This window comes from Vanrija albida (genome assembly GCF_041260175.1).
Source record: "Vanrija albida strain AlHP1 chromosome Unknown contig_5, whole genome shotgun sequence".
Taxonomy (NCBI): Eukaryota; Fungi; Basidiomycota; class Tremellomycetes; order Trichosporonales; family Trichosporonaceae; genus Vanrija; species Vanrija albida.
Genome location: NW_027191424.1, coordinates 2,070,031 through 2,096,006, shown reverse-complemented (window position 1 = coordinate 2,096,006; position 25,976 = coordinate 2,070,031). Strand labels below are relative to the sequence as shown.

General features: G+C 62.7%; 9 protein-coding genes across 9 annotated transcripts; 2 read left to right on the top strand and 7 right to left on the bottom strand.

Annotated features, from left to right (window-relative positions):
• Positions 1–304: 304 nt before the first annotated feature.
• Positions 305–2,490, bottom strand: GRS1 (Glycine--tRNA ligase 1, mitochondrial; the record flags this gene model as incomplete). Its single annotated transcript, XM_069355414.1, has 6 exons — positions 305–474; positions 519–641; positions 689–892; positions 928–1,751; positions 1,793–2,173; positions 2,213–2,490. The coding sequence occupies 6 exons, from the start codon at positions 2,488–2,490 to the stop codon at positions 305–307; spliced, it is 1,980 nt and encodes a 659-aa protein (XP_069207485.1).
• Positions 2,491–2,938: 448 nt separating this feature from the next.
• Positions 2,939–4,321, top strand: Q8F55_006973 (uncharacterized protein; the record flags this gene model as incomplete). Its single annotated transcript, XM_069355413.1, has 6 exons — positions 2,939–3,162; positions 3,201–3,333; positions 3,370–3,507; positions 3,546–3,999; positions 4,033–4,097; positions 4,142–4,321. 6 exons carry the CDS (start codon positions 2,939–2,941, stop codon positions 4,319–4,321), a joined length of 1,194 nt encoding a protein of 397 aa, XP_069207484.1.
• A 222-nt stretch (positions 4,322–4,543) lies between these two features.
• On the bottom strand, positions 4,544–5,149 carry APS3 (Sigma-adaptin 3A; the record flags this gene model as incomplete). Its single annotated transcript, XM_069355412.1, has 4 exons — positions 4,544–4,627; positions 4,666–4,789; positions 4,824–5,079; positions 5,116–5,149. The coding sequence occupies 4 exons, from the start codon at positions 5,147–5,149 to the stop codon at positions 4,544–4,546; spliced, it is 498 nt and encodes a 165-aa protein (XP_069207483.1).
• A 419-nt stretch (positions 5,150–5,568) lies between these two features.
• On the top strand, positions 5,569–9,272 carry Q8F55_006971 (uncharacterized protein; the record flags this gene model as incomplete). Its single annotated transcript, XM_069355411.1, has 6 exons — positions 5,569–5,574; positions 5,628–5,699; positions 5,769–5,858; positions 5,968–6,101; positions 6,148–8,163; positions 8,348–9,272. 6 exons carry the CDS (start codon positions 5,569–5,571, stop codon positions 9,270–9,272), a joined length of 3,243 nt encoding a protein of 1,080 aa, XP_069207482.1.
• Positions 9,273–9,844: 572 nt separating this feature from the next.
• On the bottom strand, positions 9,845–10,451 carry Q8F55_006970 (uncharacterized protein; the record flags this gene model as incomplete). The annotated part of the gene is made up of 3 exons (XM_069355410.1): positions 9,845–9,961; positions 10,022–10,243; positions 10,392–10,451. 3 exons carry the CDS (start codon positions 10,449–10,451, stop codon positions 9,845–9,847), a joined length of 399 nt encoding a protein of 132 aa, XP_069207481.1.
• Positions 10,452–11,201: 750 nt separating this feature from the next.
• Q8F55_006969 (uncharacterized protein) lies at positions 11,202–13,082 on the bottom strand (the record flags this gene model as incomplete). Its single annotated transcript, XM_069355409.1, has 5 exons — positions 11,202–11,437; positions 11,504–11,791; positions 11,845–12,145; positions 12,193–12,493; positions 12,550–13,082. 5 exons carry the CDS (start codon positions 13,080–13,082, stop codon positions 11,202–11,204), a joined length of 1,659 nt encoding a protein of 552 aa, XP_069207480.1.
• A 6,444-nt stretch (positions 13,083–19,526) lies between these two features.
• Q8F55_006968 (uncharacterized protein) lies at positions 19,527–21,450 on the bottom strand (the record flags this gene model as incomplete). Its single annotated transcript, XM_069355408.1, has 7 exons — positions 19,527–19,631; positions 19,689–20,145; positions 20,193–20,391; positions 20,429–20,921; positions 21,013–21,180; positions 21,214–21,312; positions 21,349–21,450. The coding sequence occupies 7 exons, from the start codon at positions 21,448–21,450 to the stop codon at positions 19,527–19,529; spliced, it is 1,623 nt and encodes a 540-aa protein (XP_069207479.1).
• A 979-nt stretch (positions 21,451–22,429) lies between these two features.
• Positions 22,430–23,089, bottom strand: Q8F55_006967 (uncharacterized protein; the record flags this gene model as incomplete). Its single annotated transcript, XM_069355407.1, has 2 exons — positions 22,430–22,661; positions 22,695–23,089. 2 exons carry the CDS (start codon positions 23,087–23,089, stop codon positions 22,430–22,432), a joined length of 627 nt encoding a protein of 208 aa, XP_069207478.1.
• A 181-nt stretch (positions 23,090–23,270) lies between these two features.
• On the bottom strand, positions 23,271–25,245 carry Q8F55_006966 (uncharacterized protein; the record flags this gene model as incomplete). Its single annotated transcript, XM_069355406.1, has 3 exons — positions 23,271–24,831; positions 24,906–25,035; positions 25,077–25,245. 3 exons carry the CDS (start codon positions 25,243–25,245, stop codon positions 23,271–23,273), a joined length of 1,860 nt encoding a protein of 619 aa, XP_069207477.1.
• Between the last annotated feature and the right edge of the window lie 731 nt (positions 25,246–25,976).

The following is a 25,976-nucleotide window of genomic DNA, read 5'->3' as shown; positions in this document are numbered from 1 at the left end:
CGCAAACTTTGGCTTACGGAACGGACAAACATGCATCGCCTTCGGCTCGCCTCTGGCGCCGTGGCGCCGGGCCCTGCACTGATCCCCCGAGACCCAACCTCGACGCAACCTCAAACAGTGACACGACCTTGACGGCACGTCAGGGCAAAGGGCTAACAAGGTCTTGTTAACGTCTTGCTGCGACAGCATGACGGCACCGACAAGACAAGGGAAGTGGTAGCGACAAGGGTACCGTAGCATGGTGGCACGAGGTGGGACAACGATGCATGCGCGTCCTGCCGACGCGATCTGTACGCGCACTACTCTACTCGACGTCCTGGACGCCGCTGTACGCCTCGAGCTTCTTGCTCGCGCCCTCCCAGTCAAGGTTGCCCTTGACCAGCTCGTCGACAACGGCAATGACGTCGTCGACCTTGCCGATGAGCTGCGACGTCGTGTCGCGCTCACGCAGAGTGATCGTGCCGTTCTTGGCAGCTGCGGGCGTAAGCGAGCCGTCACCAATAATAACTGCAACTTACTGGCAAAGTCGACAGTGCAGCCGAAGGGAGTACCAAGCTCGTCGTTACGCGCGTACTTCTTGCCGATCGAAGCGCCCGAGTCGTCGACGCGGCTGGCAATGCCGAGCTTGCGGAACCTGCGGGCTGTGGCGCGTCAGGTTGCGTCCCTACGACTGACAAGCTCTACTCACTGAGGTCGTGAATGATCGAGGTAAGAGCGGGGTCGTTGCTGATGGCGACGATCAAGACCTTGATGGGCGCAACAAGAGGGGGGAACGAGAGGACGCCACGGGCGATGTCCTGCTCACGAGCCCAGTACGAGTGCTCGAGGAGCGAGTACAGGATACGGCCGATACCGAACGAGGGCTCGATGACGTTGGGGGTGAACTCGCGGACTGGAATCAGCACAATCCACGCGGGAACAACCCACCGTGCTCAGTAACAGTGATGGGGTTGATCTTGACAAGGTCGGGAGTGATCTCGTGCTCCTTGCCATCGGCACACTTGACCGAAGACTTGCCGGCGGAGGCAAACTCGTCCTTGATGCACTGGAGGCGCTCCTTGGGGAGGCCGAGCAGCGTCTCCTTGATGGCGCCAGCGTCCTTCTTGAACTTCTGGCCGAAGGCCTTGGCGTCGAACTGGACGTCGAGCTTCTCAACAACAAGGGGCTTCTCGAGACGCTGCTGGACACGGAGGTTCTGCTTGGTGCGGACCGAGTGGACAGTGAGGTCGTAAGCCGAGCGGTCGGCACAGCCGACACACTCGATCCAGCCGTACGACGACTGGATCTCAAAGTCCCAGCAGTCGGCGGCGTAGTGGGCCATCTCGTTGGCCATGTGCTGACGGCAGCGGAGGCGCTTGGGGTCGATACCAATCTTGGTAAGGAAGAGCTGAGTCCTTGCCAGGAAGTAGCCGAGGGTCTCGTTGTCGACAATGCCCTTGGCAACGGCGTCGCCGGTGGTCATCTGCGTGAGCTCGGTGCGGCCCTCCTGCTGGACGTCCTTGGGGAGGAGGGTGAGGACAACGTCCTTGACCTCGTTGAAGCGGGCGTGCTTCTTGTCCAATGGGTCGACATAGTGCTCAATCTCGGCCATGGTGAACTCGCGGACACGGAGCAGGCCCTGGCGGGGCGAGATCTCGTTACGGAACGACTTGCCGATCTGAGCCGACGCAAAGGGAACACGGCCGTTGTTGAACTCGAGCAGACGAGCAAAGTTGACAAAGTGGCCCTGGGCAGTCTCGGGGCGGAGGTAGCTGAACATTAGCACCGACGCGCGACCCAAGCTCCAACTCACCCCTTGATCGCACCGGTGGGGCCAATGTTCGACTCGAACATGAGATTGAACTCGACGGGCTCGGTGAGCTCGTTGCCAGTGGTAGGGTTGGTGATCTTGTGCTTGCGGATAATCTCGCCAAGCTCGGGGCCAGTGTAGTTGTCAATCTGGGCGAGCAGGAACTCGTACTCGGCAACAGTGTTGTCGTCGAGCTTGACGGCCGTCGCCTTGACGTTCTTTTTCTTCTTCTTCTTCTTCTCGTCCGTCTCCTCAACCTCCTCGTGCTTGATGCCGCGGGCCTCCTTGTCGCCCTTGAGGCGGGCCTCGATCACGGCCTCGACAAGGTGGTCGGCGCGGTAGATCTCGCCGTTCTTCGAGTCCTTGACCATCCAGTCGGCGAACCTGCACAGAGTTAGCCCATGCACCAGCTCGATAACTCACTTGGCGACGTGGCCCGAGGTCTTGAGAACCTCGTCAAGGGTCATGATGGTCGTGTCGAGCTCGAGCATGTCCTCCTCGATAATGTAGTGCTTGCGCCATGCGTCGAGGATGTTGGCCTGGAGCGACGAGCCGGTCGGTCCGTAGTCGTACAGGCCGGCGACACCGCCGTAGATCTCAAAGGCGGGGGCATAGAAGAAGCGGCGGGTGAGCACGGCGTCAAGGTTGCCCTTGTCGAACTCGTGGGCCGACTTGTTGACAGACGACGGAACGGTGGTCATTATTTTGGTGGCAAGCGTGGATTTTGTGCGATAGGCAAAATGTGTGGGGTAGTGGGTAAAACGACAAGCCAAAGGTGCGAGCTTTCGTGTCCAAGAGCTGCTAAAGCTGCCTATGGGCATGAACTTGTGAGAGTGTCGCGAGTGAAACTCGTAGAGGAGCTGAGCTGATTGTTGCAGAGATGCCGTTGATGCGACTCGACATTCACTCCGCGGTTGCGAGGTCCGCCCCGTCCATCGTCCATCGTCCTTCCTTCCAGCCACGACTGATACCAGACTTTTACACCAGCCAAGGAGCCAAGACTTGGCCTGGCATTCAATTTACACGTCATTGTTTCGGCAACTTCAGGCACGGCAGCCGCCATGTTGTTGCAACTTGGACTTGAACGCAACCGTAAGTCGCAACTCGACTTGCATCTCGACTTTCTGTCTTCCCTCCATACCCTAAACAATGCTCCCCCTACGACAAGCGCACGAGCAATGGCTGTTTGACCCAGCAGCGTTGGATCACACACCGTCCCGCGCAGACGGCATCGACCTCGAGCACGAGCTACGAGGACGCCGAGAGGCAATCATGATCGTCCGCAGCCTGGCAATGAGAACTGCCCAAGCGCAGGCGGGCAACACCGCGTCAACGGCCAACACGGCGGCAGCCGCAAAGGCAGAGGCGGCAAAGTGAGTGTTCAGACCCGAGAGCAGCTGCTGACGCCTAGACGTCCCCCACCACCTCAGGTCGAACCAGACCTCGAAGCCGAGGTGACAAAGGCCAAGGGCACCGTCACTGTTGCCGCCGTGCTAGTCCACCGCTTCTTCATGCGCCGGTCTCTCAAAGACTTTGAACCAAAGGTAGGGGGATGATGTGGTGGTATCCTAACAGCCCAGATGATCGCCCCGACCATTCTCTTCCTCGCGTCCAAGATTGAGGAGGGCGCGATCAAGCTGCGGTACATTATCAACTCCTGCCTGGCAAAGTTTGAGCCGGGAGCCAAGTTCTACGAGCCTGTCGAGGACATGCCAGAGGTAAGCTTATTCTTACTCCGCGAGCTCATATCAAACAGACGCACGCCGCCGGGCCAGAGTACAGACGGTGGGAGAGAGAGGTGTTAGCGATGGAGGAGGTCGTGCTCGAGGCGCTGTGCTTCGACATGGTCGTCGAGCAGCCGTGGCCCGTCTTGCGCCGGAGTATCCGCGGCCTGGATAAGTTCTGGATCGGCCAGTCGGAGTCGTCGACGGACGGCGCGCCAGCAGGCCTCAGAAGCGAGGCAACCGAAGCTGCTGTCGACGAGATCGGCTGGGTCATGCTCAACGAGGGCTCATTGTCCCCGCTTGCAGTACTCTACCGACCAGAAACATTAGCCCTCGCAACGTTCGCCCTCATCATCGCCATGGTTGACGAGGTTCCATTATCGGTGGCCACGGCCACGGCAGCCGAACTCGGCACCCGGTTCGGCCTCGATGTCGCATTCGACGCCGACGCGGGTGCCACTGGGGAAGACCTGGCCGGTGTCAAAGGTGAGCCTGCGTTGAAGCTCTGCTGATTCCCAGATGCCATCCGCCATTATGTGCAGTACTGCAACGAGGGAATCATCGATCGGAATCTCGTCCAATACGTCCTTGTAGGTGCAGGAAGCGATCCGTTCAACTCACCCACCAGCCGGAGCCATCCGAGGGCACTCAGACATTCCAACGCCGGTTCCAGGACCCTCTCCCCGAGCCGCCAGCTGCCAACGCGAGCAACGGTAGCACCGCCACCACCAACGGCTGGCGTGCCAAGGTGAATGGGCTGGCGCATTCAGCCGCACCAGCACCAACACCAATGAATGTAGACAGGTAGACACCACAGACCACACATGTATTACAAATGTACAAACTACAGCGACAGCCTATACCCCGATGGACGAGAGCCACCTCCGTGGCCCGTCCGCCGCGGACCCACGGCCTCTTCCTGCACCCGGTGCGACGAGCAGTGATGGCAGCAGGGGATTTGCGCTGGCGGCCGACGCCTTGCGGTTCCGTTGTGACGCTTGGGCTGGGGGTCAGGTCAGGACAAACTTGGTCACGTACCACACAGGCTGATCTCGTTGATATTCGTCTCGAGTACGAGCCCTCCCTGGATGATCTCTCCAAGGACGTGCTGCACCTAATGCCAAGTCAGTAACGCCCCGGCCGAGCACCCACCTCGTCAAAGTGGAAGATGAGGTCGAGCTCGCACACGTTCTCGAATGCGCGGTCGAGCGACTCGACAAAGACCTGTATCAAGTCGAGGATGCCGAGCTCGCTCTCAGCGCCGTCGACCACGAACCTGCGTGTCAGAGCGCCCCTTCCTATCCACCTACACAAAGTAGAGGGTCGCGTAGTGGCGGTAGATGATTCTCGTGTCGTCGTCGTCGGAGCGCGCGGCCGCCTTGCCCTTGCCGTTGGGCGTCACCGTGCCCGATCCCGCAGACGGCGAGGGGAACACGAGCTCGGGCACGTCGAGAAAGTTGCACACGCCCGCCGGGCGGTCCGAGATGAAGGAGAAGATCTGCGAGATGAGGGCCTGCTGGCGGAGGGGCGGGATGGCCGTGAAGAACTTGGACAGCCGGGGCTTGCCTGGTGGGTCAGAGCAAGTCAACGGCAGTCACCCACCATGCGTGTTGAATATGAGGACTGCGTGGATCATGCTGGGTGTGCTGTTGCTTGTCAAGCTGTCAGGCTGTTGTCGCTGTTGTTGCTCGAGCAGTTGCCTTCCTTGCAGCGCGCGTCGTTGTCGTCGAGCCAGCCAGTCGGTTCGTCATGTCATGGGCTCGACGTCACGCCGCCGCCGGAAGTATTTTACACGTGTCATTTCTGTCGGGTGGCGCAGTCAGGGGGAAGGAGGAGGGAAGGCCACGCCGCCCCCTTCCCCCCGCCAGATTTTTGAGCTTTATCACTGGCCACTTGGACGCGGCGCAGTGTTGTTGGGTCACCAGGCGCGCGCGCAACTTTTTCTCGCCCCCATATCCCACCCACCCAAATCCCTTCCACTCCTCCGACATTTCTCTTCTCCATCTTCTCCTCGACCAAGAGAGCTAGAGCTCCCTTGACAGCGCGGCCGCAAAGATGGACGTCAGTACAACTCACCCTCACAGCTCTCCCCACCTCGCTGACAGCTCCACCAGCCCGCTTACGTCCAAAACCTGCACCAGTTGCTCGAGGCCACCACGGCGCCTGACACCAATGTGATCAAGCAGGTAAGTTTTGTGCCGCGGCGGCGCAGCGTACCCCAAAGCAACAAGACAGCCAGCTGACACCCCTCCCAGGCCACGGCCCAGCTCAACACCCAGTTCTTCAAGTCCCCCGACTGTATCCCTGCCCTCTATGAAATTTCGGCGACTAGTCCCAACCAGGCCGTACGTAGATGCAGAACCACGAGGGATGACTAGGGCCCGCGCGCTCGCGCGCGGTGTGTCCTAGCGCCTCAGCTAGGATCTTGGGGAAATTTGGCTGACCCCGCTGTAGGTCCGTCAGCTCGCCGCTGTCGAGTTGAGGAAGCGGATAGGCTTCACCAACGGCAAGCTCTGGAAGAAGACTCCCGAGCCCGTTCGCCAGCAGATCAAGTCGAACATTCTTGTCCGTCTCACCCAGGAGCCTACGTGAGTGACTTGTTTCTCTTTGTACCACTCTTCTGACCCATGGCAGCCTCATTGTCCGCCACTCGCTCGCTCGCGCCGTCTCGTCGATCGCCGACATTGAGCTCACTGTCCAGCCCCCCCAGTGGCCCGAGCTCATGCCTGGCCTCTACCAGGCTACCCAGTCGGGTGACAAGACCCACCGTGAGACCTCGATCTTCGTCCTCTACTCGCTCCTCGACACTGTCGTCGAGTCGTTCGAGTCGCAGGTCAAGACCCTGTTTGAGCTCTTCGCCAAGACGCTGCACGACCACGAGTCGGGTGAGGTCCGTATGACCACTGTCCGCGCTCTCGCCAAGGTCGCCGAGTACATCAGCGTCGAGGACAAGCACGACATCAAGGCCTTCCAGGAGCTCATTGTCCCCATGCTCAACGTCCTCCAGCAGGCTATCGCCGACGGTGACGACGACGCTGTCAAGCACGGCTACGATGTGTTTGAGACCCTCCTCATCATCGACACGCCCCTTGTCTCCAAGCACGTTGCCGAGCTCGTCCAGTTCTTCCTCGGCGTCGCTGCCAACCGTGAGGTTGAGGAGGACATGCGCTGCGGTGCCCTCAACGTTCTTTCGTGGACTGTCCGTTACAAGAAGTCCAAGGTTCAGGCTCTCGGCCTTGCCAAGCCCATCATTGAGGGCCTTCTGCCTATCGGCTGCGAGGAGGACCCTGAGGATGTTGACGAGGACTCCCCTTCGCGCCTTGCCTTCCGCTGCCTCGACACCCTCTCCCAGTCGCTCCCCCCTCAGCAGGTCTTCCCCGTCCTTTCGCAGCAGCTCCAGGTCTACATGGCCGGCGAGGCTCCCATGCGCAAGTCGGCGCTCATGGCCTTTGGTGTTTCCGTCGAGGGCTGCTCCGAGTACATCCGCCCCCACGTCGACCAGCTCTGGCCCGTCATCGAGGGTGGTCTCCGGGACCAGGACGTCACTGTCCGCAAGGCTGCCTGCATTGCCCTCAGCTGCCTCTGCGAGTGGCTCTCGGAGGAGTGCGCCACGCGCCACGCCACGATTGTCCCCATCCTCTTTGACCTCATTGTCGACCCCTCTACCCAGAAGAACGCGTGCACGTGTCTCGACTCGTACCTCGAGATTCTCGGTGACGACATTGTCAACTACCTCCCTCTGCTCATGGAGCGCCTCCTCATCCTCCTCGAGAACGGCCCCGTCCCTGTCAAGATCACCGTCACTGGTGCCATTGGCTCGGCTGCCCACGCCTCCAAGGACAAGTTCCGCCCCTTCTTTGAGCAGACCATCAAGCGCCTCGTTCCTTTCATCACCCTTTCGGGCACCGAGGACGAGAGCGACCTCCGTGGCGTTGCCACCGACACCATTGGCACCATTGCCGAGGCCGTCGGCGCCGACCTCTTCCGTCCTTACTTCCAGGACATGATGAAGGCGGCGTTCGAGGCCCTTACCATGGACAACACTCGCCTCCGCGAGTCGTCGTTCATCTTCTTTGGTGTCATGGCTCAGGTCTTCGAGGCCGAGTTTGGCGCCTACCTCCCCACCTGTGTTCCCGCGCTTGTTGCTTCGCTCCAGCAGAGCGAGGCCGACGAGTTCATTGAGGAGGGCGAGGAGGACCGCGCCACCACTGCCCGTGCCGCCGCCGAGGCTTTCGCTACCGGTGCTGGCTCGTCCAAGGACGGTGACGAGGAGGACCTCCTTGAGGAGGAGACCGACCTCGAGGCTCTTGAGCAGATGTTTGCCAAGGTCAACTCGGCCGTCGCCATTGAGAAGGAGGTTGCCGTCGACACCATTGGTGAGCTCTTCAACGCCACCAAGGGTGCCTTCCTTCCCTACCTCGAGGAGACGATGCAGGTCCTCATCGACCAGCTCGACCACTACTACGAGGGTATCCGCAAGGCTGCCGTCTCGGCTCTGTTCCAGTACATCAAGACGTTCTACGACCTCTCGAACCCCACCGAGTGGATCCAGGGTGCCCACGTCAAGGTTCCCTTCCACGCCGACGTCAAGAAGCTCGTTGAGCACATCCTCCCCAACATCATTGAGGGCTGGAAGTCTGAGGACGACAAGTGCGTATTGTTTTTGCTTCCCCCAAACCACACCCCCACTCTCACTCTATGTGATGATACATTTACTCAGCTCACTTCGAACGGCACAAAGTGTCTTGAGACTAGTTTTATTTTTATCTCTGATCCCCTCTATCCCTCCACAATCTCTTGACAGTTGGAGAAGACGACGCTAACCACGCGACAGGTCTGTTGTCATTGTTCTCTGCTCGGAGCTTGCCGACACGATGAACAAGTGCGGTCCCGCTCTTGTTGAGGGCCGCCTCGACGAGATTGCCACCCAGGCCATCGAGATCCTCGAGAAGAAGTCGCTCTGCCAGCTCGACCCCGATGGAGACGACGAGGCTGCCGGTGTCGACGCCGACTCGTCCGAGTACGAGTCTGCGCTCGTGTCGAACGCCGCCGACGTCTTTGGCGCCATGGCTACTGTTCTCGGCCCCGACTTTGCCCAGGCCTTTGACCAGGTTCTCCCTCTGATTGCCAACTACACGCTCCCCAAGCGCATCTCGAGCGAGCGCTCGATGGCCATTGGCTCGCTTGGCGAGATCATTGTTGGTCTCAAGAGCGGTGTCACTGCCTTCACCCAGCCCCTGCTCGAGATCATCTCGCGTGGTCTTCAGGACGAGGCCCCTGAGGTCCGCTCCGACTCGGCGTTCGCTGCCGGTGTCCTGATCCAGAACTCGGACACGGACCTGTCTGGCCACTACGGTGCGCTCCTGTCGGTGCTCCAGCCCTTCTTCACGCCTCCCGAGCACTCTGCTCCCACCGTGTACAACGCCCGCGACAACGCCGCCGGTGCCGTCGCACGAATGGTTGTCAAGAACCCCTCGGTTCTTCCCCTGGACCAGGTTGTTGCTGCGCTCGTCTCGGTCATGCCCCTCCAGTTCGACCCTCTGGAGAACCGCGCCGTGTACGCTGCCATCTTCTCCCTGTTCCGCTCCAACTCTGCTGTGCTTGAGCCCCACCTCGACCAGCTGCTGCAGGCGTTTGCCTACAACCTGTCGGCCGAGCACGAGGACGACACCACCGACGAGACCAAGGCCGAGCTGCGTGCCCTGGTTGAGCACCTCAAGGCGACTGTGCCGCAGAAGGTTGCCGCTGTCGGCCTGTAAGAACACCAGATGCGTGTCAATTAAAACAATCCGCGTCATCTGGCTGGCAGTTGGAGCGCATGAACGAACCTAATGCCCGGGGGCTCTCCCATTTGTCAATGTGTCTACACTCTATACCCTTACATAGTTTCGCACCTCATGTAGAGCATTTGTCTAGCAGCGGGCGAGCACCACGAGCGAAGCGAGTGGTGCGGCCTCGAGCGGAGCGAGAGGGATGTGTGCACGAGCGGAGCGAGTACGGGCGGGTGAGGTGGATGAGGTTGGTGGGTTAGTAGCCGCTGGTTGTTGGCAGAGACCGCCAAGCCGCCCATGACAGCAAGCGCGACACGCCGCCCGCCGCGGATGAGTAAGCGGGTGCTGTGCACAGCGCTTAGTGTGCGGCACGGTGTGCGCTGCATCTCGGGTTGCTCGGGTGCGCGGGGTGTTTGAGTGAGCGGCGCGGTGCGGTGCGGCGGCGCGGTCGGTCCACCGGCGCAGCGGCCGGCGTGCGGGCCGCGAGCCGAGCCGCGAAATGCCGCGCTGCCAGCAGCAGCGGCACACTCGCCGCCTCCGTCGCTCAATCTACATGCATGCTAGTTGCCGTCGTACGCGACAAACTCAATCTCGACGTCGGTGCCGCCGGCAGGCAGCTCGGCCACGCCGACACAAGTGCGCGCGGGCTTGGGCTCTGGCATGAGCTCCTTGTAGACCTGCGGCGGCGGCGTCAGCTCACTCCCCCCCCTCCCCCTCCACTCCAGTAGCCGGCTCACCTCATTCACCGCGTCAAAGTCCCGGCTCAAGTGGCTGAGGTAGATGTTGGCCTTGACGACGTTCTCGAGGCCCATGCCGCTCGCCTTGAGGATCGCCTCGAGGTTGGCGATGACCTGCCGCGTGCGGTCTGCGACGGTGCCCTGCACCATCTGGCCCTCGGGCGTCATGCCGACCGACCCGGAGGTGTAGAGCATGTTGCCGGCGCGGACGGCTTGCGAGTACTGGGGGGTCAGCGCACGCCTGTGGGGCGGGGGGAGGAGCGGGGGGTGCGGAGGGAGGGGGGAGGGAGGCAGGGGGGAGGGGGCGTGAGGCGAGGGAGGGGGAGGCAGGCGGAGGGGGAAGGGGCGAGTCGGACTGTGGCGCACTCACGAGGCCGGGGAGAGGGGCCGGGGCGCCGGTCGTGAGCGTGCACTGGGAGGGCTTGGGCATTGTGTGCTGTGTGCTGTGTTCGTGGTGGGTTTTGTTTTCGCGAGGCAGATGGGCAGCTACGCGCTGCACCCAACTTTATGTACCGCGCCGCCTGGGTGGGGGAGTGGGGGAGCAGGTGGGGGAGGTGGGTGTGTGGTGGAGCTACGGCGGAGTGGTGGAGGCCGGGCGGCAAGCCGGCCGGCTTTGCCTCACGGATTGCCTATTGCGGCCCGACACCCACCCACGCCCCCACCCCCCAGGTACCCGCCCACACCCTCCCCCCCCCTCCAGCCCTCCCTCGCCCAAGCTTGTTCAACTCAAGCTTGTGCTATCTCCCAGATCCAGCTAGCAACACGTCCACTAGCCCCATCGCCTAGTGCAGCGTCGTCGTCGTGCCCCCCACCGCCCATCCGCGTCAGGCTGCATACTACAGGCTACAAGAATTATCGCTACACATGCACAGCCCGCGGTGACTACCCAAACCTCGTGCTACCAAGTATGAAGAAGAATACGTAGAGGTCTGATTGGCGAGGCACTTAGTGTGCTCGAGCCAGGTAGGTAGGTAGCAGCCACAAGCCATGCAGACAAGGAACGCGCGGCCAGTGCCGCTTTGATCACTTTGAATAAGAATCTTGCAAGAAAGCGTGGATAAATCGAATCAAACGGGCCGTCGGCCGGTGTGGTATATAGCTCGGCGGGTGCATGAGCAGGCGTGGTCGTGTCGTGGTGCGTCTAGGCGATCGATCGATGGTGCGGGGATGAGAGGGATACTTAAAGCTGCACGTTCTGGCTCATGCTGTAAGGGTTGAAGCCGACGCGCAGCGGGTTGGCGCTCTGGGGTGCCGACGACGAGTAGTCGCTGTCTTGGTTGATGCCGATGCTGAGGCCCGACTGGCCCTTGTGGTACGAGTTGGGCGCGCGGCCAAAGTCGTACTGCACCGAGACACCAGTCGAGTAGGGGGCGGAGTAGGCAAAACGGCCATCGGTAGGAGAACCAGTAGAGGAAACTGTGTTTGCAGTGTTAGGTCGGGTGTCTGAACCAGACCAGGTGGGCGCACTGGTCAAAAACGAACCAGTCGAGCCGCGGTGACCGAAGGGGTCGGCCGGTTCCAATGTACCGACAGAACTGCTACCAGAGTAGGCTCCGGGGTACATGGATGGCACAACCGAGTCGTCTCCGCCGAGGCTCTGGCGAGAGCCCCACGATCCGTGCGCGGCGTACTGATCCGCACCTTGTGAATAGCCGGGCTTGCCCGTCGTCTCGGCAGCTGCAGCTGCAGCCTGCGAGTACTCCTTGCTGGCCGTGGCGGCCGCCTCCTCGCGCTTCTTGCGGCGCCACTCCTTGCGCATCTCCTTGAATTCTAAGGGTGGGGTTAGAAATTGCGCCACAATGAACGCCATGGTTACTACTCACGAGATGGCAGGCGCTTCTCGCCGTGCTTCTGCATCGCGACGTGTGCGTTGAGGTGGTTGAGCGTGCCGTAGGCCTTGTCGCATCCCTTCCACTCGCATGGGTAGATGCGCTCAATCTCGTCGTAGCGGCGGCGAGAACGCTTCTTGGGTGCAGGTCCGGCGAGAGAGACAAACTGCAGCTCGTTGTCGGCCGAGGGTGGGGCGGCGAGACCGAGGCCGACAAAGCGGCTGGAGGCCTGGTCAAAGGAACCGTAGGGGCGCGACGAGTAAGGGGCCATGACCTGGCCAGTCGTGTCACGGATCTGGAAGCGTCAGCACAGGCACCAATCGCATGGACAAGACCACTTACCAGAGTTCGTGCACTGGGAAGGGGGACCTGACCAGGCAGGTGGGATGGGTAGCTGGGGAGGCCGTCGCTGGTCTGTGGCCGCGAAAGCGACTGGCCGGGGCGGGTAAGGGCCGCCGTCGGGATGCCGACATAGGGGAACGATGAGTGCGGTGCCGAGGAGTATGACACGCCCTGGTAGCCGACACCCTCGGACACATAGTGCGGGTCAACAGAAGAGTGGGCGTTAATCGACTCGAGATGGCCGGGCTGAGAGAACGGGTTCTGGAAGCGCGTGTCGGCAGTGTCGTCGTCACGTCCTTTCCTGCTAGCAAAGTCAGCATCATTCTTGTTTGCCAGGCACAAAGGCAGGATACTGACAGGACAGATCCAGAGTAGCCGTGGAACTGGCCGTTGTGGCTGCCATAGTTGTCGGTAGCCGAGTCGGGGGTCATGGTGGGACGGCGGTCGTAAGGAAGGGTAAAGGCAAAGTTCGTGGGGGAAGACTTTGTCGAGTCGCCCGAGGGAGGGGGGATCATAGAGAGAGGAGGAACGGAGGCGATGTCCTTGATGTCGATGCGACCGAGCGTAGCAACAAAGGCGTTAGTCTCGGGGTCAGCCAGCGACGACTTGGCAGTGACAGCGGGAGGGTAGGAGGCGGAGGAGGGGATGCTCTCGTCTTCCGAAGTGGCGATTGCAGACGGGCTTTCCGAGCTGCTGCCAATGTCTGTGGGGTCGAGAGTAAAGGAGTTGGGGGTGGTGTCACGGTCAAGAACGTCGAAGGCGTTTGAAGGCGACTTGTAGAGCGCTGGGAGGTCGGGGAAGTCCTCGTCGAGGGAGAAGAGGTTCAAGGAGGGTGATAACTCTGCACTACTGGGAGATGAAGAAAAGCGAGATTCGAACGTGCTCAGCATGTGAGACGGCGATGGGGTCGGAAAATGTGCTGAAAGGCGCACAACTTGGGCGATCCTGGGGTGTGTGTTGTTGTTGTTGTCGTCAACGACAACGAACGACGACGACTACGGGGTTGTTGGAGGACTCGCGTTGGGGGTTGGTGACTGTCGAGAACAGAGGCGCGCGCACAGACGAAGTGATCGACGCACGGGCCAAGATGAATGACAGAAGGAAGGTGGCGAGGAGCACGCCCTCTTTAGGGGTTTAGATTGCAATGACGATCAAAGTCAATGCTGGTGGTGTTGGGGTGACGACGGCGCTGTGGCACTGTCGAGTCGAGACGAGATCGATCCACACGAGGGCGAGATCAAAAGGAGGTGATGGCGATGTAAGCGCCAGCGGAGAGCCGAGTGATGGTGGCGGAGAGGGTTGTGGTGGTGGTGGTGGTGTGCTTGATTGCTGATATCTCGAGGTGCTTCAAGCTAGCGCTGTCATCAAACAAGCGTCAGTGACATGCCGTGGATGCCGGTGGGCAGAGGGGAGAGGGGAGGGAGGGGGGAACACGGGTGGTGTAAATGAGGCAAGAGTGGAATGCGCCGTAGCGTCCTTTTTGGCTGATGGATTGGGTCGTGAGATGGATCGTGCCAACTAGTTAGGACAAACTAGCGCCAGGCACCAACATCCCTCGTCCAAGGTTTGGTGATAAGTAAAAAGTGGGCTAGTAGTGGTCGCCGCCGCCGCCGCCGCCTCCGCCGCCGCGTCCGACCTCCGCGCAGCGCAGCGCTCGCAGCCCATTTGCAGCAAGCAGTGCCGCAAAAAGACGCGATTGCAAGGGTTTCGACCTTCAAACCCGTACGCGTTACAGACCTAGAGCGGCGTTTGCACGAGTCGATGCAGCCACCCAGAACGAGCGGCGGTTGGATGAAACCGCACTCGGAACTGTGCGGCCCTGCAGCGGCGACCGAAACGTTTGTGCAACGAATGACACCCGACCGGGAAGGGTTGAATGATCGTGGGGCGGGCGGTGAGGGCCACTCAGTGAAGGGAAGGCAGGGAGAATCAAGACGCCGCAAATGGCCAAGTTGCCATTCAATGGGGGGTGACAAAGGACAAAAAAGCGGACGTGAGGGATCGAGTACTCACGTAGTGAATGTCCGGCTGAGATGGAGTTGGAGTTGGACAGACCAGAGAGGGGGGAGGGGGGGGGGTCCAACAGTCGAGGTGGTCGGGTTGTTGGCTTTGGATATAGGGCGTTTGGAATCTGGAGTTTGATGTTCAGCTAAGGAACGGACAAGGGCGAGAGAGAGGGCAAGGGACGACGACAAGCGAGCAAGGTGGGTATTCGGGCGTATGTCCGGTCGGTCGCATGTGGGGTAGGGAGGGAGGGCAAGGAGAATAGATTACGCACCTCGTTTGTTCAAAGCCCAGCGACGGGTTTCGTCTTGTGTGTCGTGTCAGGAGAGAGGCGACGACGTTGAGGAATGAGGGTAAAAAGAGTCGTTTGCCAGGGTTGCCCGACTGATTTTATGTCGAGGGCAGAGGGCGGTGAGCTGCGGTGAGGCAGGTGGTCGAGTTGTCGTTTGGGTGGGGTGGGGGGTGGGCCGTTGCTGTAACAACGAGTATCGGAAGGTGGAAAGAGGTGAGGTGAGGTGAGGTGAGGGGGGGGGAGAACCTCGGTGACCGACAAATGTACGTCGTGATAAATGTCTACGAAGGGAAGGAGGTGGGAGGGAGGCGAGGTAGGTGGCCGAGGAGGAGGTAGATATGTGATGGCAGCCGTCGCAGCAGTCGAGGCAGAGATATGCATTGCATCAGGTGTCGGTCGCCGCAGACGACGTGAGGGCCCTCAAGGCACCGAAAGCGAACAAGGCCCCCGGCCGACCGAGGAGGGCGGACGAGGCGAGGCGAGGGCATGAGTGGGCACTTTTGCCTTTTGCCTTGCTTGAGCCGTGTGCGTGCGTGTGTGCGTGCCTGCACATGGACGGTTCGACCGCCGCCTCCGATTGCATCACACACAGTGTTGTTATCCTTTACTGAGCCCTTGCACTTGGCCCCGGCAGCCCCGCGAGCCCCTCGCTCGCCTCGCCCCCGTCTGACGCACGCGGCGGCGGACCAACGGGGCGGCGGCGGGGCGGGTTTCTAGAGCGCGAGCGAGGGAGAGGAGCGGCGGCGGCCGGCCGGCACGGCACGCAGGAGCACGAGCAAGAGGCATCTCTTGTCCGGCGAACAGGCAGGACCCTGGACATCATGTGGTGGAGGCGTTATCTGTGACCCGTCACCGCGCCGCCTGCCGCCTGCCGCCGCCTCGGACCACCCGCCTGCCCGACCGCCCGCCCACTTTTCTCTTTTGCCAGGCTGGCTGCCTGTTGCAGAATACCGACGGACGACGGGCATCAGACCAGAGGCGGTTGCGGAACGCAACGCGGCAACATGCATGCACAGCGGACGAGCAAGACAGACGCACGTACGAGCATGGAGCACGCACGCACGCCTGCCGCTCGGTTCGGACACGCATGCACGCAAACCCGACGTATTGCACTGCAATGGCTGCAGGGCGGGGCGTCTCCCTCGCCTGCCCGTCTGGTACTGATCCTGACTGTGGGTACGGCTTTGTGCGGGGTAGGACGACGACGGCAAGTACACGGCCGGCCGGCACGCAGGGGCAGGGCACATACGGCAAAGTGGGGGAACGATTGAAAGGCGGCAGGGGCGGCGGGGGGCTGCGAGGCATGTGCGGTCGTCTCTACGGCCGGTGTCGGCGGATGGGCTGCAACTGCTGCATCACGCGCTGACTGACTGTGGCTGTGGCTGTGGGTTTGGCTGCCGGGTGCGCCGACCGAGCGTATGTGTCCGAGACGAGACGAGACGAGACGAGTTTGAACCCTAGGGTCTCTGTTCTCTCTCTCTTTCTGGCGGTACCTCGCAGGCACGTCATGCGGCGTCGATGATGCCGATGATGCAACCAGCACATGAGTTGGAGTTTCAGCCAAAAGTGGGGAGGGCTGTAAAGGGTAAAGGGCAGCGAGCAAAGGGGAAAAAGGGGAGAAATGCAATGTGCCCTGGTAAAGGAGAGACAACTGTTGCTGCCCTTCGACCTCGCAGTGTCCTCCCCTCCCCCTCCTCCCCCGTCCCCCCCCGTTTCCCCCCGGAATGCCTTGTCACCACGTGCCCCCAGATCCGCATTTGCCAATCGCGATTTACTGCAACAGGCTAGCGTCTCCCACGACCAACCCCTTGATCAAAACTCTTTTCGCTTCAATCCTCGGCCGAGTAAGGCAGAGGCAGCAAGAGAGACAGGGCTCCGTGGCGGCCTCCTACCCCACTCACCCCACAACCGCTCACTCATCTGCCGTACACCTCAATCGTACCTGGCCGGACTAGGTTTTGTATCTCGGCGGCAGCAGCGGCAGCGGCGGCGGCGGCGGTGGCAGCTGCAGCTGAATCAACAACAGCAGCCAGCCAGCCAATACACAGCCAGGCGGCATTGTAACCCTCCTCGCTCACCTCGCCCCCGTCCGTCGGCACTGCGGCACTGCTCATTCCCTATCTCTCGTACCTTGACACAATTCTGACCGAAAGGACAAACAAGCTCAAGCCCGACTTGGCCCTGCGTCCCACTCACTGACCCCACCCCCCACCCCCACCCATACATTCATTCATCCTCGTCCCGTTGCCCAGGTTGCCCAGGTTGACACCTCTGCGCCACAGGACACCGCCATGTTCCATCCCTTGTGACGGGGCGGCTGTCGGCGACGGTACCCACATCCGCGGGAACCCCATCCCACCGTCGCACCGCGTGTTCGGTCTTCGGACGGGCGAGCGAGGCGCGCAGCAGCCTGGGTAGTCACTGCCGCCTCCTCCGTCATCGTTCCCTGCCGTCCGATCGTTACTCGGCCTTGGGTCTGCGGGGGGATTTTGGGTGCTTGCTCGGCCATGGGCCTGCCATATGCCTGCCTCCCTGCCTGCCTTGCTTGCTCCTGCATACTGCGGTGTATTCTCATCCTCGGCAGCAACGGCGAACGACACGACGTGCGTGCGCTCGTGCCCTCATGCATGCGCGTGTGACCTTTCTTCCGGCAGCACACGGCGGCGGCATGGCACCACCTCGCCGTCGCCACGCACACATCACCTCATTGAATAATTATTGCGCGGAGGGTTGCACACTGGGCATGATAATGACATACACGCATGCCATGCCACTGCCGATCGAGAGCTGCGGCGACGGGAGGACGGCGGCGGCGGCGGCACGCGACGGCACGCTGAAAATAGCGCTCTCCGTGTCCAACTTGGCAAGGCTTTGGCGCGTTGCCTCTGCCCTCTTCCTCTTTGCAGGCGCGTGTCTCGGCGCCGACAGACGCAAGTGTGGCAACCCCCAAACTGGACGACCACATGCTCGCTTGCCCCTGCCCCGCATCACTCTGACGCTCGGATACACAGCCACGAGGGTATGATGTGCGACGCTCGCCTCGTCTGTTCCGCCCTGATGAATCTGGCAGAGACAAGACAAACAACACAGACTGCGCCTCGTGCGTCAGTCTACATAAGCGGTGGGGAAGGGTGGGGTGGGGGTGATACAGTCTGCCATGCCCGCGGAGATGGAGCCGGCGGCTCTCATTCGCTCAGTGCTCTCGGTGTGTCGGCGTTGAGTAACGATTGCTGCGTGCAGCAACTGCAGGTCATCTGCCTGAGGCCTGCACGAGGAATGCCGTGGCCAATAACTGGTACCTATCTCACACACATCGAGGCGGTAGTACGACGCCCCGTGTCTTGCAGCTCTGCGTCGTTCTTCCCACATCGGTAACATGCAGGCAGGAGGCTGCGGGCGGGTCCGCGGCGCGTGCTTTGAAGCATATCTGCTCGGGCAGGAATACGTACGACCGTGTATCCGGAAATTCCCTTTGCAGCTGCGCACTCGCGATTGGGGCTAGCGGCGCGTCGCCAGTCGGTCGTGTCTACTACGCCGCCGCGACGATCAGAGTTGTTTCGGGTATAGACCAGCGCTGCGCTGGCTGACCCACGCCTCACCCACAGCCATGGCCAGCGAGCGGCGCCCGACCCCGCTCCCTGTTCATATCGCGCTCGCCGCATTCCTCTCCCCCAGTGTTACATACCCACGTCGCCCCCGTGCCGCCCTGGCTTGCTTGCGTCGCCCGCGCGCGCCGCTGCCATCCCGCCCACCGCTGCCGCACGCTAGCCCACCCGGCCCACTGTGCGCCGCCGCGCGCACCGCGCACGTCTCTGGCGTGCCGCTTCCAACGTCAGAAGCTTCGATTAATTGATAGCAGTGGCGCCGGGCTAGTGAGACCGGTCGCGATCCGAAAGTGAGGTGGAACATGGCGCCCACAGACGACAGGCGAGAGTCGTTGGCAACAACAACAAGAAACAAGGCGTGCGAGTGGGTCGACTGATTAGGTCGACTGATTCGGTCGATTGGGTCGATGCTGAGACGACCGGTCAACTTCGATTGGCCGAGCTTGTTGCGCTGCGCCGCGCCGCGCCGCGCTCCATGATACTGCTGCTGCTCGTACGGAGAGAGCCGCCGCGTCATGACCGCTGCGGTCCTCTGTCGCTGCGGGTTTGAGCGGCCCTGCCGTCGTCCTCGGAATGCCGGGGAGATGTTCGGCTTTGTCGTGCGTCTGTTCTCCCAACGCAGCAGGCAGGGTTTTGGCTCATCTCGTATCGTCTTCCCGCTGCGTCTGGTCGTCGAATTCGATCAAAGGCACTGCACATGCGCGTGGGCCGTCGGCAGCTCCGTTGGCTGTTGGCCTTGTTGTTTGGGGGTCGCTGTGCCACACGACAACGTCCGCCGCACAAACAACAACAACAACAGATCGAACTTTGGCTTTGAAGGGAGCAAGCACCAGCGCCAGCCATTCACCCACCCCTACCCCCACCCACATGCTCACTGCTCGCTTCTCTCCACATGCATGGCCTCGCAACCTTAACGCCTAGATGCCGCAGGGACCCGTCTCTGCGGCCGTATCCGCCTTTGTTCACCGCCACTCTCCGCACCGCAGGAACAAAACGCGACCGCCACGTCTCGGCCACGCCTCGCGCCGCCGCCGCCGCCTCCGCCCTGCAACTCTCGCAACAGGGTCAGCCTTACTCAGTTACATATTCGGGCCACACATCACCGTATTGACGGGACTGACCGCCGCAGGGGCAACATCAAAATGCTCCGGCGCGGCTCGCAGACCCCCTGCACCCACCCACCCACTCATGCTCGCAAAGATGCATACGTCCACGCACGCCTCGTCGGAAACGGGCCCTTCCGAGATGTGACAGGTGCCGCCCCGCGTTCCGCTGGACCTGGTAACAGGGGTCCTCGACGGGTCATTGTCGGGAACACACAAAGGTATGGGGTCGGATCTCGCCCTCGACGCACAAGGTGATGTAAGTGGCGATTTCATACGCGACATCCCTTTGGTCTGGATCCCAGCGGAAGCTGCCGCTGTGCCTCATCGTCATGGGCAGTAGAGTGGGTGTTGGTTGGAGGAAGAGGCCTCAGATTTCCAGTACCACACGGGCCCGTTGGGCGAGTGCTCTTCGCGGTCGGCATCTGTCCAAACCTGAGGGAGGGGTGAGCGCCCGCTACAGACGTGTTCTCGCAGCACACATGGACTCACCCCAACGAAGCCACGCTTTGACCCACGACCTCCGACCTGCACGCCTTCCAGCCTCCAGCGGTCAGCATCACCGTAGCTGATGACAATCGTCCAGCGCATCTCTGGCGGGTCGTCGGCCGTGAGCCTGACCACACCACGCACAAAGCTGTGGGGTGCACCAGAGGGGTGGGACGTGCCCGTCGACAGCTGGGTCGACGTCCCGTGGAAGTAGAGTGGCGGGAGGTGCTGGGACGTAGGCAGCTGAGTCTCGAGGCGCGGCAGTGGTGGCATATTGCTCCGCTTGACACCTATCAAGTCGGCGTAGGCGTCGTCGGCGTCGCCAGGGCCGTTGTCCACGATCATGCGCATCAGCATCAGGTCGCCGATCGCCTCGTCGTAGTCGGACAGGCGGAGAGCAGGCACGCCTCTCCGGACCTGGAGCAGGTGTGGCTCGTTTAACCTGACCCAGTGGCGGTATCTGTGGCGGTGAGCACGAGCCTGCACGAGCGCTGCCACAAAACCCACTCCATGAAGGCGTACGAGCCGTGCCACAGGCCACCGATACCGGCCCAGTCCCACGGCTCATCAGCAGCGAGGTCTGCAGGGCGCTCTAACCCGAGAAGCCCGAGGCCGCGGACAGACTCGATCCCGTAAGACATGGGCAGGATGGCCATGCTCCAGAGATGGGCACCACTCGTAGCGAGCACGTCCTGGGCGTTGAGCACTGGCCGTCAGCGTCTGTGCTTGCCAGCCCGACCTACTCATGACGTCGCCGATCGCGTCCACGAGCGTCCAGTCGACAGAGCCGTCGGGCCGCAGCGGTGCCCAGTCATTGTCCTCGCGGTAGTGCGAGCCCGAGTAGACGAGCTCGCGGGCGTAGCCCCTGTGCTCGCTGGCCTGGGCGTGCGCCTCGGACTTGGGGTCCATATCGCGAGTGTTCCTGGGTACCAGCAGCGCGTGGAGCCGCGCGAGCGCCGGGATCGATATGGGCCGGCGCCGCCGGTGCCGCAGGTAGTAGGTCTGCTCTGGGTTCTGCCGATATTCTGGCTCGTGGGCCGAGAAAGCCGCGTAGAGCTTGTGGAACGCGGGTGTGCCCAGCAGGCGCTCGAGGATCGGGCCGTTGCGGGTTGCGGGTGCCGTGAAGAAGAGGTGGGGGTCGCGCGCGCCCTCCATCTGGTCGAGTGCGGGGGATTTGGGCGGCAGGTCGAGGTACATCCCGACGAGTGTGTCACTCAGCCGGTTGACGACGCGCGCCTGGGTGGTCAGCTCCACCCCGTCGCCAGCCGGCCGGCTGCACACGAGCTCCAGCCCGCTCCACCCCCGTCGGCCTCCGCTGCCTGCTCACCAGCTCGTCGACATCCTCGGTGCGGTCCAGCACGCGCTCGGCAAACGAGCGTTCCTTGACCAGCGCCTTCCAGTCAATCTTGTCCCGGGGGCGGGGGTACGCTCCGGCGCGGCGGGGGTCGTCGTACCGGCGGAGGAGGACGTCGCGCCATAGCGCCTCGTCGGGGTTCTTTCGTCAGCCCGCACACCACCGGGCACGCACCTCGAACACGAAGGCGCGGAGTGCGCGGCACGTCAGCGCGGCGGCCACGAGCGCCGAGGTGCTCTCGGCCGCGGCTTCGCACAGCACGCGGTGGAGGAGCTGGGGTCAGCGTCGGCGCCGCCGGGTGGAGCGCACCTCGGAGGGGAGCGCGAGCAGCGCGCTGTCGGGCTGCGGCGCGGGCTCGCCGTACATTGCTGGTGGGCCGTTGAGCGGGCAGATGTCGCCTGGGCCGAGCATGGATGCGGGGTGAGGCGATGGAGAGGTGGAGATGTCTGCGACGTCGGTCAGTCTGCTGAAGTAAGTTGGATCCGATCGTCGTCATTGATTGACTGGCCGAGGTGGAGGTCGGTTAGGCGGGTGGGTGGCAGTGGCACTGGTGGAGGGGGGTCGGGTGGGGCTCGCTTCCCCACTGCGGGGCGGGGAGGGGCTCTATGCATCCCAGGTGGTGGGAGTGGGGGGAGATGTGCTGTATCTGCTATCTGGCTGACTTGAGGGCTGCGTAGCCGTGCACGGACGGTGCGGTGTGGCTAAGGCCGTGCGGGAGGTGTGTCGCGCCGTGGCAGGTGGACGTCACCCGGGCTGCTTCACACTGGGCTGCTCTGTTCGCCTCGACGAGTGTGTTTCTCTGGTGTATGGCACTGCAGTGTCCACTCTCACGGCTTGGAGGGCAGCGCTCGGTGCTGGTGGTACAACTGGAAGTGGTGCCAGTGCAGCACTCGTCGCTTTCCACAACACAACATGTTGTGTTTGCTCTTCGATTCCCTTATCCCCTCGATACCACGCTGCGACTCTGAGGCCAGGAGGACGCACAGCAGGAGTGAAATCAGGTCGCACAGTGTCCTCTTTTGCCCAGGAGCGCGAAAGGCCACGATCCGACGCGTGCGGCGGCGCCTCCCCGACACTGTCGACAGACACGCATCAACATGAGTACCGAGCGTGCCCGAGCCACTGAGTAGCCTATGCATACACATACAGTCGCCGAATCGAGCAGCCACAGGGACATACATGCCGAACTCTTAGTGAAAAGCCCTTGTAGATGAACCGTTGGATGCTGCTGCGTTGTTGTTGTCGAGCGTCGCCCCGCCGAGTTTGAAGCCGTCATGCCAATGTCGCGCTGCTCATCGCCGTATCGAGCCGTCGCACACCCGCTCCCAGCACAGACTCCCTCCGCTCTCCTCCAGGCCCCCACCAGACGCTACCAAGCTCCACCCCCCCCCTACCCCGACCGGCTCGCGGGCCGCGTAACCCCCTCCCGATCCTCGTCCTCCTTCTCATACTGCGCCTGCACCTCGTCGCTGCGGTTGGCCGCGAACACGTCGTATGCTGCCCACAGGGCGTCGGCCCCAGCGCCGAGGTGCAGCGTGCCGATGCCGGCCACTTCGGCGCCCAGGCTCTCGAGGAGGCGCACCGCCGCGCCCATCTGCGCGCCGGTCTCGATCCACTCGTCGCTAGCGTCAGCTGGCACAGGGCACGGCACCTACACGACGATGAGCCGCATGCCCCTGCGTACGAGGTCGCGGCGCACTTCCAGCGCCTTGCCCCCCTCCCTGGCGGCCGCGTAGTCGTCAAACGTGCCGCTGCTCGCGAGCTCGGGGCCACTGAGGGCCAGCTTGCCCCCCTTGCGCAGGAGGATGGCCGGCTTGCCCGTCAGCGCGGCGAGTCCCCCGGCCAGGACGAAGCCCAGCGCGTCGAGCCCGACGATCGCGTCGACGCGCGGCAGCTGCCCGCTGAAGTGCCCGACCATGTCGCACAGCAGGCCGTCGAGCGCGCCCGGCGTCGCGAAGAACGACGTGAGCTCGTACCGCCCCTTGCTGCGGTCTGTACGGTCCACCGCTTGGAGGTACGGCCGGTGTGCTGGCGGCGGCGGCGTGCTCATGGTGAATGGTGTGCTGGTGCAGATCGACTCGAGATACGAGTGTTGTTGGTCTCATGACTCGCTCGACTCATGACATCATCGGCGGACGACCACACATCCGCCATCGCCATCGCCACCTACCCATACATGAACGATACGAATGACACTCTACATGTACAACGTGCCAGCGGCACAGATGGATCTAATTGACAGTGGGGGCGGGCAGCGGGGGCTGCGGCGTGTCGGGCGTGTCGGCCGGGCTGAGCGGGCCGCCGCCCAGGCTGCGCCGGATCGGGATTTTGGACCGCTGGCTCGGCGTAAGCTGCGGCGAGCTCGACACGGGCGTCGCCGCGGCCGCAGCCGTGCGCTCGAGGCTCGCAATCGCCTCCTTGATAGACGACGAGCGGTGCATCTTGCTTCGCTGGGGGGCAGCTGGAGCCGCCGGCGGTGAGAGCGGCCGTGTCGACTGCGGCCGGTTCGATTGCCGCGACGACTGCCGGCGCAGGCTGGGCGCGGGGCTCGCAGTCTCGGGGCGCGTGGCAACGCCCGTACTCGTCGACGATGTGCGGCTGTGGCCTCCGCCCGGGCGGGGGATGCGGCTCGCACGCGACGTCGGCGAGGTCACCGATTCGGGGCGCGGCGGAGGCGGTGGTGGCGTGACTGCGCCACTGCGGTCGGGGAACGTGATGGGCCCGGATTTTGATGGCGATAAGCCGACGACGCCTGGTTTGCTCTGCTCAAGGCTCACGGCTCCTGGCTTGGACGGGTCTCCGGCGCTGCGCTCGGGCGACGCCGGCGGCGTGTCCTTTGCGTTGAACGGTCTCTGCACCCAGCCCGGCGCAGGGCCCTTGTGCACCTTGCTCCAAGGGAGGGGTGGTACAGGGCAGACTGTGGCGATACCGCGGACTGAGGAGCTCGGGGTCGACCCTTGCGACACGGAACGCAGGCTGCGGCGGGTCGCCAACGATGTTGACGTGCTGCTGCGCGTGAGGCTTGCGCTCGACGACGACCTGCTGGTGCGTGACGCTGCCGGCAGAGTCGACGAGCCGTCTCTCAGTGTCTCGACGGTATCGCTACCCGTGTCCGTGTCTGGTGCTTGGGCAGGGGCGGCACCGAGCTCTGCCTCACCCCCCGCCTCGTCCGCCGACGCCTCCGACACCTCCAAGCCCTTGAACTCGAGGCGCTCGGGCGACGGCGACGTCTCCTCGATAATTGGCGTAGAGTCGAGCGCTCTCCGCCCCTCCGTGATCAGCCCCTGTAGTCTCTGCGCCATGACGTCGAGCCTCGCGTTCATCTCCTCGTCCTCCTCGTCCTCGTCGGCGTCAGACCGGACCGACAGGTCTGGCGTGTCGCGTGTGACGCTCAAGCTGTCGGGTGCCGTGGGAGCTGTTGTCCCCGACATGACTGAAACCGACGCCGAGGACGCCGACGCGCGCTCAGGACGCCGCGGCGACGCAGAGGTCGATGCGACCGCCACCAGATCCGCAATCGACGGGCGCTGGGGGCGTTTCCGCCGCATCCGCGCAGGTCTGTATCGCTTCGCAGGGTCCGACGCCGTGCTTCGCGTCGTAGGTGACATGCTCGAGCGGCTCGACGAGTCACGCTGGCCGTACGAGTGCGCCCGCGACCGAGACCGCACGCTGCTGTCCGCGAGCGACTCGTACGCTGGCGGGAGGTCGTGGGTCGACACGGTCGGCGACTCGGGAGGCGGACCGCCGTCATCGTCGCGCCGTCCCCAGTCGGACCACAGCCTATATGCTGTCCTATGGGACGTCAGCCAATCTTGCCCCGTTGCCAGGTCACCATCCCGCGTCCCGGTAAAACAGGGGAAACTCACAGTCCAACGGCCGCGCCAAACACTGCCGCGCTCACAGCGCCCGACACAAGCCCGCCGCCCCATGATCTGCTGGGCTGGATCGTTGGCCGTGTCGAAGGGTCGTCTGCATTGACGGCGCGTTCGAGCGTTACTGGGCTGTCAGCGGGGGACGCGTCGCGTGCCGGGACTCACATGACGGCTCGCTCTCCACACGCGCCGCGTTCAGCACCCTCCCCGGTACTGCGGCCCCCTCTATCGAGGTTAACGGGCCGGTACCGTTCGTTACGTGCCACTGGTCGCGCGTGCCGCCGCCGTTGGCCGAGTTGGCGCGGGATAAGCGCGGCGGCGACGGCGGGAGCATGGCCGGTGAGCGGGCGCGCTGCGGCGTCGAGTGCGATGGTCGTCGTTGCCCTGCCCACGCTGCGCGCCGTGATGGTCCGGCGTTGGGAGAGGGGTGGAGCAGGTCGTCGATGGTGGATGCGGGTGGGGGAGAGCGGCGCGACATTCCTGGTCGCCGGCTCGCGATGAGCCGGTGTCCAGTGTGCGGCTGGTACGATCCACGGTGGTGGTGACGAGCTGCGTCACGGGTGTCGACCTGCGCAGGAGATACGTCGAAGCGTGCAGTGGTGAAAGAGTTGCAGCGCAGGCAGGCAGAGTGAACGGATGAGCCCGTCGATCAATGACGAGATGGGGATGGATCGAACAATGATGTGGGGGTACAAGTTGGACAACAACAGACGCAATGGGCCACTCTGCTTCGGCGCCGCCACCCACACGATGATGATGGCTCCGAGGGCACAATGCAAGTGTGCATGCAGACATTGTCATGATTCTGTATGCGTTCATGCTTGCACCGAACAGCACAAACAGCCCATTCCATAGTTGTCAACAAGCAAAGAGGCGCCACACAACAGTGGCGTGCCTAAATGTTGGACATTAGGCGTGCCAGTGTCGTCATCACCGCCCGCGTCGCCGTCGTCGTGCACAGCCCGTCGACGGTGCTCGACGTCGACAAGCCACGTCCATCTCGCATCTCTCCTCCCACATCCTCTCCAGCACATCCAACAGAGTAGACTGCTAGTCCTCTGCCCT